This window comes from Cystoisospora suis (assembly GCF_002600585.1).
Source record: "Cystoisospora suis strain Wien I chromosome Unknown contig_3374, whole genome shotgun sequence".
Taxonomy (NCBI): domain Eukaryota; phylum Apicomplexa; class Conoidasida; order Eucoccidiorida; family Sarcocystidae; genus Cystoisospora; species Cystoisospora suis.
In genome coordinates, this window is record NW_027156169.1 from 688 (window position 1) to 13,585 (window position 12,898).

Here is a 12,898-nt window from a genome sequence, read left to right on the forward strand (position 1 = left end):
CGTGGCCGGCGCGCCCATGCGTGCGGTACAGACTGCATTGTTGTCCCACTCAGGCTAGTCCCCGAGCTGGGGTAATGCAACGGACAGAGCTGCTTTTTGGTAAGTTATCTCGGAGGGCGGGCACCGAAAGACCCGTGTTTGAGCCTGTCCGGCAGATGCCGCGCTGTTTCGGACCGTCAAAACACGGTCCAGTCTCGGTAGACGTTGACTCTCTCAAGGCTACGGCTGAAGGTCACAAAGGTGCTTAGGTGCTGCGTGTGGTGGGGCAATTAATGCTACACGACGAAGCACGGAGCGCCGCTCCTTCCGCGAGGTGGTTGTGTACCTTTAGTGGTGTGGAGACAAGGGTAGCACGAAATCTGCCTTCTCCCTCACACCAAAGCCACGGGGCGACTCTCCGCCCATCGGTGTCAGCGTCACGGGTGCTCGCGCCTCTACCCCCAGGCCAGCTACAGCTCACCGGGCCTAGGAGGCCAAAAACAGCCCGCGTGCGTTTATCCTCTTCCCGTGCCGCAACTTGCGAACCACCATGCCGAGACTTCTCTCACAAGGCAGTTGTCAGGCGGGGGGCCACGGAACGGCCACCCTTCGACGGCTCGTACTTATAAGGGCTGTTGTGGGGCTAGCCACGTCCCCTAGCATCGCCCCCTGGGGCCGACTGGTCTACGCGGGGGGACTCTAGGCAAGTCTGCTGCACGCCTGATGCACTTGTCCCATGGTCGTGTGTGATCGGCAACAGGATTGCTGCGTCCGGGTGGAAAACGGCTATATTACCTGTCCGTCGCATGGAGCTACAGAGCCTCGGTAAGCTATCCGCCCGGTTTCAGTTCCGGACAGGCGGGCACTGGAAAGAAAAGATGCCAGGCACGGGGCATGGTTCTGAAGTTGAGGAACTCTGCCGTTGGGGAGGGTCTTCCGTAGGCAAGAGGGCCTCGGTTGCGCCGTCCACTGGGGCCCACTACCGCAGAAGGGGCAACTAAAGCATCTCTTCATCGTACATGCGGCTTCTAGGGGTTAGTTCATGAATGTAAACCGTTTCGCTGCTGTGGTGTTCGGGTCGCTCGCCGTGGAGATATGCGCGACTGACTGGGCCCTCAATTCTTGTTACTGCTCTTGCTAGAACGACGCAAAGCCCCACCTTGTACAGCGCATGCGGAAGCGCACGACGAGCCGGAGTCCTCCCAAGCATCCCGGCCGCAGGCAGCGAGAGGCCTTGTCACCGGTCAAGCGTACAAGTTTTCTTTTTTCATCTCTTTTGAAATTCTTTTCTTGGGAGTTAGTCTGGTATTTCGTCCTATATCAAGCATAGTAACGGTCTTGGTTCCCTCGAGGGCGGCACCTCCCTTTTGCATAAAGGGATACAGCAAGCCCCAGGCTGTGCAAGGCCCTTTCCGGGCAGCTGCTGGGAGAAAACCCAGCTCCAAGCTAGTTACAAGACTTCTGGCCGGTTTTTCGATTTCAATTATCGGCGTGCTATCCTCACTCTAGTCCGTTCATGAGGTGGAGTTTCCCAGCTCTTAACTCTGCATTCCAATGAGAGGCACTGACCTGACTTCCACTCTTGCCAATGTTACAGCCTCAACTGACTCTTCGTGAATCTGAAGGAGAAGTCGTCTCCTGAATCTTCGCACTTGCTTGGCTCTCTGTTCTGGGCTGGGAACTTCCGGGCCTGCGTACCGCATGACTAAATGGACGTTGCTCTTCGTGGCTTTTCTTCTAGAAGGCGTCGTACGTTCCACGCTCCCCCCTTCTGCTTCTGTCCTCCACCTGGGGATAGTAGCTAAGTAGTGCGTTCTGTTGGGATCTGTGCTGCTTTCACACTTTTGGCCTCTCTGTTCGAGCTGAATATCGACCTACCCCTCGTTCCTCACATGGAGCTGCGGCTGAAATTTCCTGGTCTGCAAGGCCTGTCAATCAAGGGGAGAGGAAGTGAGATCGCTTGTCGGAGTTTCCTGCCACTCCCGGGTGCGGAGCGCCTGTAGGAGGGGGTTGTAGAAGGTACGTGCATACGGTTTCCTGGTCGCGACGTTGTGGTGGACTTGTTGCCAGGCGCTTTATGTTCTTTCGGAAACATCTTTTAGTGGGCTATACGGAGGTTTCTTTCGTCATCCCGGAGAACCGCGCGTGGCTAGACGCTTCCGCAAGAGATCGCGTGGACAGACATACCCGCGGCAGCTGTCCACACGCCCGACTAACGGGTACAAACTGATTGAAGCCGTGGGATCACAAAGCACAATGTGGGTGCAGAAGGGCTCCTTGGTTTGCTGGTCTGCAGCAGTCTGACCGCAGGAGATTCAGTTAACAGAGAGTTTGTAACCCTGGTGCTCCCGGAGCAGGCGATGGTGCAGGAATAATGCAGAGATAAGACCCATTGTATTTTGGCTTATGCCTGTGGCCGTGTGCTGTGTTCACCGCTTTGCGGTTTGTGATTGGCGGAGCGGGAGGGAGGGCATGATTATGTGTGTGCGTGTGGATGACTCTTCTTGTGTGACTGACCAGTCCGGTAGAGGGAGTGAAGCTTCTGGGTTTCCCGTGCAAGAGCCGCTGGTGTTGTCATCGTCTTTTTGTCTTTCGAAGTGACGCTCCGCCCTAGAGTTTCCGTCACTCCGAATAGGACCATGTGGTTTTGCGAGCGTTCGTGAAGAGACGCGGTATGTCTGAGCGTCCCTGTATTTTTTTCGTCCGGAACCGCGGAGAGCTGTAGATGTAGCTACAACAGCCTGGGTACGTCTTGTTTAGCTCGGAAAGTCGTTGTCCCCCCATGAGACCAGGAATCCCCGCGAATCGCCCGGCGGAAGAGGAACTTTTCTCTTTCAACCTCTTGCTCTCTTCTCCCTCGTCATGGCAGCGGCAACAAATCCCTCTTTGGATATTTCTGCTCAGCCAGAAATTCCAAGTGCCCTAGCAAATCTGGTTGCCCAGGCTACCCCTCCGGCTGGAGAGGAAGAAGACGAGTCACCTTCTCTCCTTGGCCCTCTCGGTTTGCGTCTCGGGGCTGCTTCCGCCTCCCAGAAGTCAAGCCCACAGTCTGCTCCGGCGTCCGCAGGAGGTCACGAGACTGATGATGGAGAATTAATGTTCGGTGACCTGTTAACATTCGGATTTTTGGACGGTTCTCCGCCTTCGAATCTTAGTTCAGGAGTAGAAGCAAAAGAATGTGAACTTCAGGAGAAGTCTTCAGCTAGCTTGGAGGAGCACAACGGGAGGAAAATAGAGACGAAATCGTCAGATTTCTTCGTACCTCAGTATCAGGGTATGAAGAACATGAGGGGAGAGAAAGACGAATTGGCTGCGTCCACGCTGAAGTGTTCCGGTTCCGACGTTTCGCGGGCTGGAGGGAAAGAAGCGGATGAGGTTAGCCGTAGCAGCGGTTCATCTGCTCCCGCCGCGAAGACCAGTGGGTCGCCGTCCCAGTCTCGGACAACATCTTTGGATGCCACGCGAAAGAAGGAAAGCGGGGCTATGGCTCCGCTAGTGCCGCGGGCGTCGGTGGGAAGTCCTAGAACGCCGTTCAAACCCCACTTGCGTGGCGAAAGTGGAAACCCGACAAACCTGAAATGCTCATTTGATAACAGCAGTGTACCTGACCGTACGGAAAACGGTCATCGTGGTAAGATGACCAGTTCCCATACCATGTCGAGAGCTGACCGTGCTCTTGAAGTAGCACAGGAGTATGGCCTAGATGGCCAAGCTGCCGGCTGGAGCGAGGATGATTATATTAAGTCTACAGCTGCAAGGCCCATCGGGCCCTCGTGGGAACTGCGACCAGACCGAGAGGATAGTTTGGTTGATCGAGCTAAGAAAGTCACGGGATACGGATTCTATTTTGGCGCAACAGAGAGCCCCTATGACGGGGATGGCAGTGAGGGAAGGAGGAGGAGAGGAACCAGTGGAGATGGTCGTCATCGTCAATTGAGGTTCGGTGGGAGAGAGCATCGGTCAAGGGTGGGGGGACGTCGGGGGAGCAGTGGGGCCCAAGAACCGTGCGAAACGAGTCGGCTTCATAGCCGCAAGTCAAGCTTTCCGGGAGTTACGGGCCGGGTTAGTCTGAGGTGCAGCGATACACGAAACCGCGGGAGCATGAAAAGAAGTCAGGACTCCAGCCGACCCGCAGACACGTACGATACATCGGACAATGGAGGCGACGATCCCCGCGGCTCGAACACTAGTCCTCTGTGGGGGTGCCTTGGGTATGCCACGAAGCTTTGGAGGCGTAGTCCTCTCAGTCGAGCTCGGACAGGCACTGCACGCCTTGCGAGGAGAAAGGTAACGTAAAAGGCTCCGCGGTGCGGTCTTCGGCGCCACCGAACTTTCTGATACTCTTTTAGGTGCACGTCGCTGTAGGTCTCCGTCTGTCCTTGTTTTCTCCGGTGTGGCCAAGCTGGGCGGTCATTCCTAGAGCGCATCTTCACACTCGTAGCCTTTCAGGAAGTATCTGGTTCCGTCCGTGTATGTGAACACTTCATACCCGTGCTGCGCCGTAATCCGGGTTCTGCAAATGTTAATGGACATCCACTTCCGTCTTTGGAGGTCAAACTGTGTAATGCCGTAGGGTTTTTTTTCTTTTCTGTACAGAAGTGAAGTCATCGTATCTCCGTTGCGTCAGGTAGAGTTGTAGGTTCTCTGATTGAGAACTCCCTGTCTTTCACCCCTGTCGATCAAATTCCCTTCCTTTTCTTGCTTGGGAGTTTGTCTCTCTTGCCGTGGAAGCGAGAGCTGATGGAGGGACAACCGGGACATCACTGCCTGAGCTCCGGGCAACAGTTGGTGTAGAGAGATAGAACGACAGCTTCAGTAAGGAGACTCCGAGAAGGTCGGCGTGACGTATTCTTTTCAAACGGTGGCGGAGATGCACGAAGCTCTAGCTCGTGCGGGTTCTTGTTCATCTCTCGATCATGACCTGCATAGATCTATGGCAAAGAGTCAAGAGAGAAGACATTCCCCACTTCACAGTATGTTGTCCCGGGATATTTGCCGATCGATAAGACCGTTCTCTCGGTCAAGGAATGTCACACGGGTTCTTCGCCTGTGTGTCAGCAAGGGTCTCAGCTGCGAGCAGTTACTCTGTGGGTACGTAAGAGCACGTTGGCCCACGCTTCGTCTTGCGTACAGAAGAGAAGAAGGACACGACTTAAGGAGCTTCGGTGTGAAAACTCTCCCCCTTTCTTGGGTCCACAGAGCGAAGAGCACCGGGTAAGCGGACTTTTTTTCGTTCGCAGTCTCTGGCTGCAGTAGAGCCAAGCCGTACTGGCTCAGTCACCTGTGCAGCAGGTGGATCACAGATTATTTCGTGGAACCTGCATTGTCGCCTACTTCACCCAAACGAGGTTTCACGTTCAGGCTTCTCAGTCTTTCTCGCTCTCTCTGTCTGCATGTATATTTACGCTATCTCCCGGCCGCGCGTTCAACGAGCACACGTGAAGTTTTCTCTGCTTGCCTGGGGGTACGTCTTGCGGATGGGACTTCGTCTTACCTGTCTATCGAGGGGCTTGGCGTCAGGCGATGGAAGAACTGTTCGTCCTAGCTTTTCTGTTTTTCAGGGAAAAACGACCTTGGTCCTGGATCTTGATGAGACGCTCGTTCACAGCTCTTTTCGTCCCGTTGCGGTAGCAGCGTTTGTGATCTCGGTGAGGTTGAGGACCAACTGAGACTGCTGCTGATGAGTGCGCAAGCCAGCGAAGCAGCTAAAAAGCCGGCTTGCGGAGGAGAGGGCAATCCGAAAGCAACCTGCTTCATGGTGAAGTCGCCATCCTCGTGTAGTAGCAGGTCATGAAGGCTCTGCGCCTCACACTTTCACGGGTAGTTTTGATTTGAAGGAAGCGTGGAGTGCGAGAGAAGAGACACTTCCTTTGCATATCCTCTCTTTCCTTCAGCAGAAAGATTGGAAGCTGTACTAGTTAGGTTCAGCGCAGAGGGAGGAATGTGTGTCAGGAAGTGCTAGTGCCCGGAGTGGTGTCGCGGACCAGTTTCAGTGTCGCTGGCCTCTCCACTACGGAATCTCGTACGCTCTATCTTTCTGTTCCACGGTGATGACGTGAATACTCGTGCGGGTGTAGGGAGGCGCAAGTTTTTTCTGGTCTTTCTGTGAAAAGCCCTCAGCTGGAGATTCAGGGCATCAGCCGTCCGAGGCACAGGGGATGCGGTTGGTGGTGCTGTGATTGCTTGCATGCCGTATTCTTCAGGTCGAACTCGACAACGCACACCATGAGATACACGTATGCAAGCGACCTGGTGAGGGTGCAGCTAAATGTAGACAGCATGAGGAGGCACCCTGTATGCCGCGTTGTCTACCTCTGAGTCTTAGCAGTTTGTCCCAGAGTAGGTTCTTATAGTCCGACGTTTTAGAGAATGTGTCTGCGGTTGCTGCATCTTTGTCCCGCTACAATCTATCTTCTCGAGTCTGGCCCTGCAGCTGGAGAAATCAGACTTCTTTCCTGCCTTGTGGTAGTGTGAGCCTGTTGGTAGCTGGTGTGTAGATGCTTAGTGAAGGTTCATCTTTCATAATTAGAAGCTTCGCTCCAATCTTGCATTCAAATTTGCTGGCGCCTCTGTCCGTCCGTAGGCGTCGACGTGCCTGTTTGTGATACACTCTTATTCCATGGTTGGCAAGACTTCTTCTCAAACAGCTCACTTCGTTTCTGGGCCGTCAGGAAATCCTCGCGGATTCCCGTTCTTTCGTGTACGGTGTACTCGTGTGCGCCCAGGTGTTGACAATTTCTTGGAGATTGTGTCGAGGTTTTACGAAGTCGTCATCTTCACTGCCAGTTTGCAGAGTGTGAGTGGCGGGAAGACCCATGATTCATCGTTTTTCTTCGTTTGGAAACTGACTCAAGGTGTCGGGTGACCCAGATCGAGATATCTCCTGCTTTGTTGGATGAACACTAAGACATCCGCCAACAGTCTTCTCGTTTCCCTGAGTGTGGATCGACACCCATGGCTAGACCTGTACCTGTCTCATGACCCGCCTTCTGACTTGAAAGAGCCGCTCTCCCGGCATTCGCACTGCACGTGCGAGCCGATGTGGAACCAGACGGAGGAGGTTCTCTTGAACGGGGCGTATTGCTAAGGAGAAACACGTCGCCTTGCAGGATGCCTGTTTTGCTGTTGTGTGTGTCTCAGCGTACCAGTATATGTTCAGCTATGGTAATCACACACGTGGTGTATGTTGATTCCCTGGGTTGTCGCCGGATGCTCGGGGGCGGAGATTTGGTTGCCGCCGGAAGACCGCTATTTCGTATTCTTATTGACTTGCTCTACTGGTTTTTGTAGGGCCGAGGGTTGTAATCCGTAGAGATATTGAATACTAGGAGTTGTCAGGAGTTCCTTCGTGCATTAGGAAGGATGGGAGATAGTCGTCGATAGGTCCGACAGAGAAAGGATGCCAGTATGTCTCGCACCCGGGTTACCTCTCTGTCTGTTGTAGCTGTTGTGGTTTGTGCCCAATCTCCGGTGAGTCCTGAGTTACTCAGACCTTCGTTGTGGCCGGTCTTCTCGCGTGACGGCGGAGACCGGAGGGTTTCCTAGGCGGATCGTTGGCTCTGTGCTGATGGCGGGACGACTGCTGAGTTTCTTTGAGCTCAAGGGCATGAGCCATCAGCGTTCTCATTCGCTCCTTTTTTTTCCACGCTTTCACCTGAGAAAAGCATTCCCGGCCTGTTGGTGGGCGCGGGAATCATCTCGGCACGCGGGCCGCAGCGAGTGCCCTGGTTTTGCCTCGAGAAAAAGAAGTCACTTTACCTGTGTTGCCTTTGTTCCTGCAGTATGCTGACCCACTCATCGACAGGCTAGACCCCAGAGGACTCTGCGCGCACCGTCTTTTCCGCAACTCGTGCAGTCAGTGGTAGGCCCGGAGCTCTGTGGTCGCAGGTATTCGTGTGCGTATCTATACGGAGAACGTTCACGTGGCAGCTCACGCAAAATACGGACAGCCTCTTCAGTTGAGTGTTGTTCCGGGGGATGTGTTGAGAGCGGAGCTGCTTTTCCGGGAGCTTCTTTCATTCTGCTAACTAAGAGACAAATAATGGGTATGTGTGTGTTTTGCCTGGGGAGAATTCCAAGTGGCCCGAAGTTTCTTGACGTTGCTGGCATATGCTTACAGGAAAGGCCTGTGGATCAAAGATCTGGACAATCTTGGACGTGATCTGCGGCGAGTGATTCTTCTAGACAACTCTCCCAGCGCCTATTTATTGCATCCTTGGAACGCCATTCCCATCAAAAGTTGGTAAGGACTGCAGCGCGGCGGTTCAGTCGCATCGACGTATCGGCGAGTCCTGCTGTGTCGCTGTCAGTGTCTGTATGTGCGTATGTATTTGTGCAGTACTCATAAGTGATATGTACGTGCATGCGTTTGTATGTAGTCGTGTGTCTTGCTCGCACGCGTCTGTGTTTTTCACGTCTTCTGGTTTCACAAGGGAAGCAGACCTCGTCCAACGGCCTCTATGAGATACCGTCTTTCTGCCAGTTACGTCTGTCGTCTCTTCCGAGACGACGAGTAGAGAGGGAGAGATAGTGCGGTTCTGTCGGTTTTGTATACACTGTTTGCCGGCAGCAGCGTAGGAGCCTCACCCATTTCCTGGCGCCTAAGCGTTATCAGACACTGTCGTGTTTTGTCTGGTGCGTTGCACTACATACTCGTTCACTCAGTCGATGTTGCTTGCGGGGGGTCCAAACATTTTTGGAGTGCTCACCTTCCGCGTATACCCCTTGCTCCGAGTGGATTTGTGTGGGACACGGGAGAAGTGGGCAGCTGAGGCAATGCCCCGTTCGTAGCCCGGCATATGATGACTACTTGAGACTCCCGAAAAGTAAGGGCGCGCGGCTTAGTCGTTCACGTGCTCAGTCCTTTGTCGGCGTGCTCTGTTTTCGCAGGTTCTTCAACATGGCTGACAGAGAGCTATATGACCTCATCCCGATTTTGTCTGCGCTAGCAACGGTACGCCGGTGTGCAGGCCTCGAGTGTACGAGAGACAGTCTTGGTGAAATCACACACCCGTCTTCAGTTTTCTCCGTATGTATGCCACCTTCTGTCTGGCTGTGTGGAGAACTCTTACTTCAGACTCTCAGCCGCCCATAAATCTACATTCCTAGTAGCATAGTTACTTGCCATATAAGTACCAAGCCAATTGAATATTTTAGTACCAGTAGGTATTGCAATCATAATCGTTACAGCAGAGAAATATGCACTGGTTCATCAGCATTCTCGGACACATAGTTCGTAGTCAGTGGCTACCTCGACGTACGGGTTATCTTCAGAACGGTGCTGTATTCTTGGGCAGGACGCTTTGTACTAGTCGGACAGTGAGTCGGAGCACTGCGTGTTGTTTTTGGTCTGTGGCATGGAGACGGCGGTTGATTGCGAAGGCCGACTTTTCAGTTTTGTTTCTCTGGTGAAGATTGCTGGTCAGGAACATGCAGTAGGGTCATTTCCGGGGGCATCGTCCAGCGTTGTCGCAGCACAAGCAGTCTCACTCCAAGACAATAGTAGTTGTGATCAACTTTGCCGTGAGTGAAGCGAGTATTGTTGGGTCAGTCCTGAGCATACGGCGGTTCCTTGAAGGCCAGAAAGAATCTCCTTTTTGTGTTTGCGAACCGCCCCTTATACTTGACTTGCCCCCTGAATGCCCACGTAGCCGTCAAGTTTGCGGAGTATCTCTTTTGATTTTGTGGATCAGGTTGAGGATATCCCTGCGATGCTCATGGATACAGTGGGGCCTTCCTGCCGTGGTGAGTGACGTCACTTACTGTGTCAGCAAGCTCTGTACTTTCATTTCTCCAATTGTCGTGGACAGGCTTGGACACCGCGCTGGTGTGTTGATCTGTTTCCGTGCATGTAACGTATCTCTGAGTGTGATCAGTTAGCCTAGGTCTGGAAGGGCGCGTGTAAGGAGATAGATGTAGGTCGATCCTGCTTGGTTATTTGGTGCGAGCGGTGCCGCTATCGGATGGTGATGCGGTCAGCTCATCTGTTTGATGGCGTATTCGGAGGTAGTTACTTTGAGGGAGACGGCTTTCAGTCTTACGACTGCGGTCGCTCATGTCCAACTCAGTCGTCGTGAGGAGTCGTACGGGGATGGTTTTGACTCCCATCTGCGTCCGCCACGAAAGGCAGAAAGTGCTGCTTGAACGCTGTTTTATGCCGTTCTCGCTGTGCACTCGCGTCGGTCTGCGGAACGCAAGAGTTGGGGAGGCCGGGGGGAGCAGCGAGACAGTGACACGGTCGATCCGGGACAATCTTCCGTCTGGGCTCGTGTTGTTAATCGTGATAAACGTGGCGGCGCTTTTGTGCTGAGAAATCTCTCTTCGGCAACTGCGAAGGACGGCTGAAAATAGAGCTGGTTGTTTACAGTCATTTTTGTGGTTTCTAATTGTAGAACGTGTCCGTGAAGAGCTAAAACTACTCGGCGAACTGGAAGGCGACGACGACGACGGGTGGTTCACATAGTGATGCACCCCGCGGTGAACGTTCGCCTCGTCATGAGCGAACATCCTCCGAGTAATGATCGCGCAGGACTTCGGGCTATCTACACAAGGTTTCTTGAAGGTAGCTCTTACCACCTGTGTCGACTAGCGCGTTGGCAGCACACCAAAAGGTGAAGCTCTTTAAGCTGGCGTGCAGTGAGTTTTGCAGCTCTCGCTGTCCCTGCATTCAATGCAGCAGGTTGTTACCGCTCTCTTGGCAGTTTCTTGGCTTCCAGTCGCAATTGGATTTTTTGGGAAACGATTATTACAGTGTTTCCGATCAGAAGCCTTTCACAGCACCGTGGTGTGCTTGCCGAAAGGGAAACCGGAAGGACAGTTCTCTACCGGATTGAAGTGGGCGTTTAGGCGGTAAAAATTCCCACAGCAAGCCCGTCAGCACTGCGGGGGGTCGGACAACTGAATGCAGTTTGCCCGCTGGGCTAAGGGGGGAGTTGAAGGGAAGCAGCAGGCGCTTTCCTACTTACTTGGCTTCAGTTGCTGCGCTGTGGCAAGGAGTGTTCTCGTTCAGGTCGTGAAACTCTTCGGACTGTCTAGCTTAGGACAACGACGAGAACTTGAGAGCACCGCGCGTGCGGCGGTTCTCGAACAACAGAGAGTAGCGCAGGTGCACATGGTAGCGCGGTAGGCGTTAGCTTCACTTCACGGAGTCGGATTTGGAAAATCGTGACTCGTCTCCTTGTGTTCCCTAGGCGAGTATCTCGTCTTAGCTCGCGTTTATGATAGAGGCGCAAGCCTTCTATTTGGTTTGGTGATGGGGCCGACACGGAATCAATAGAAAGAGAGCGCTTAAGAATCATTTGAACTGTTACGTTGTGACAGTGGAGAGGCGGTTGGATAGCAACGCCAGACCCTTCGCACTGGAAAGAACTAGACAAATGACTTTCACATTCCTGGGCCTCACTGATGTGGGCAATTCCTGTCTTGGGAAAGCACAGGCGCTGATCAGTTCATCTTCAGCGCTCTAGGGGCGAGCTGTCGGCAAAGTGACAAAGCGCCGGTCGCTGCCCTTTCGCCTTCGGTGGTTGGAACGTGCTGTCCAGGCTGCTGGGCTTTTTTTGTGTAGTCGTGGTGCGGGGTTGGCGACATCCGCAGGACTGAGGAAGATCGACGAGTGCTCCATTCCTGATCGAGAAGTGCCTTACTAGGCCCAAGCATACGAAGGGAATCCTGATCGTGCGTTGTCTTTTGGCTTACTGGCTTATGCCGTGAGGTTTGCTACAGGTCTTTCTCTGATTCCCTAAATCAACAGGGTGCAGGAGACAACGCGAAACACTGGCTGCCACGTTGCTGCCTTGTGGAGGCGGGGAGAATACGGCAGCACGTTTCCTGTGCGAGCGCGGTGGGCTTTTTTCAATAGTGCAGTGGCCGTACTCGTACGTACAATGCGCGTATTGTTGTCTCTTGTCGTATGTTCTTGGTGAGCTGACCAGGAGTTTGCACGCAGTCGTTTGTCGTGCGCGTCGGTTTTCGCGGACAAAGTTCCGGGGAGCCTTTCGTCCTCAGTGACCAATGTGTACGTGAAGGACTACTACCTTCCGGAAGGGTGATCTCATTTTTTTCTTTAGCGTTTCTGACGGCTTTACACAGTCTGACCTGCAAAGACGGAGGTAGATGTCCGTTATGATTTGTAGAATCGGATTACGGCGCAACACGAATATAAAGTATTCAAGGCGCTTGAGGATTTCACCTAGTGGGTTGTCCCCGTAGTGAAAGCATGGCTTTGTACCTGTACGTGTCTTTGGCAAGAGCACACGAGACAGTTTCGAGTTCAGAGGTAGTGGCGCACACGAGCACAGGGCGGTTTACTTCCTGCGGATACGCCCCTTGTCTATGCGTACGGTGCTGTTGAAGCGGAATGCACTCGACGTTCGCGCGTTGTCCAGTGGGGCACCTGCAGCGCGCGCTGGCGTTCCGATCCTGACCGGGATTCTGTCCCGGCATTGGTTCCTTCTGGACATTAGTTTCAGTAACATTTCGAGCTCTCCTATCTAGGTGTCATTTGATGATTCGGTTGTTTTGCAAACCGGAAGCTGGCCGTAATGGCTGGTCACATGCTGGACAGCACGTCTCGGGAGTCGAGTGCCTGCGCTACGACCAAGTGTCAAGTAATCTCCCGGTTTTGTCTTCGGTGCGCCCCCTGAGAATCGCTGCAGGAGTGTTTTGGCCTTCGCTGTCGCATTCCTGTAGCATCCCCCTTACACTGTGGAATGCGGTGTGTTGTGTGAGGCTGGTGACGCCGTTGTCCGCGTAGGGCGATGAATAGAGTGTCTTGCCGCGTGTGGCATGTCGCGGCAACAGTGTTTTCACGGCCAGCATTTTGGGTTAGCCTGTCTGAGGCCTCTCCTCACGTTCGTCCCTGTCAAATCTCAAGAGCGTGCAGGGTGGAGACGCATATGCATGATATGCCCGCCAAAGCCTG

At 53.6% G+C, this 12,898-nt stretch overlaps 1 protein-coding gene across 1 annotated transcript; it reads left to right on the top strand.

Moving 5' to 3' along the window:
- The first annotated feature begins 1,226 nt into the window (after window positions 1-1,226).
- Window positions 1,227-10,495, top strand: CSUI_006631 (dullard family phosphatase domain-containing protein). Its single transcript, XM_068066785.1, has 11 exons — window positions 1,227-4,266; window positions 5,113-5,193; window positions 5,541-5,627; window positions 6,183-6,318; window positions 6,705-6,775; window positions 7,120-7,143; window positions 7,761-7,840; window positions 8,099-8,221; window positions 8,869-8,932; window positions 9,672-9,723; window positions 10,371-10,495. The coding sequence occupies exons 1-11, from the start codon at window positions 2,842-2,844 to the stop codon at window positions 10,439-10,441; spliced, it is 2,214 nt and encodes a 737-aa protein (XP_067921240.1). The 5' UTR covers window positions 1,227-2,841; the 3' UTR covers window positions 10,442-10,495.
- Window positions 10,496-12,898: the final 2,403 nt, after the last annotated feature.

What these genes read in the sequence shown, in the direction of transcription:
- CSUI_006631 (XM_068066785.1), top strand. Translation starts at nt 2,842, where the DNA reads ATGGCAGCGGCAACAAATCCCTCTTTGGATATTTCTGCTCAGCCAGAA. An exon ending in CACAGAGCGAAGAGCACCGG is followed by an intron (nt 5,194 to 5,540) that starts GTAAGCGGACTT and finishes TCTGTTTTTCAG; the next exon opens with GGAAAAACGACCTTGGTCCT. An exon ending in CGCAACTCGTGCAGTCAGTG is followed by an intron (nt 7,841 to 8,098) that starts GTAGGCCCGGAG and finishes ATATGCTTACAG; the next exon opens with GAAAGGCCTGTGGATCAAAG.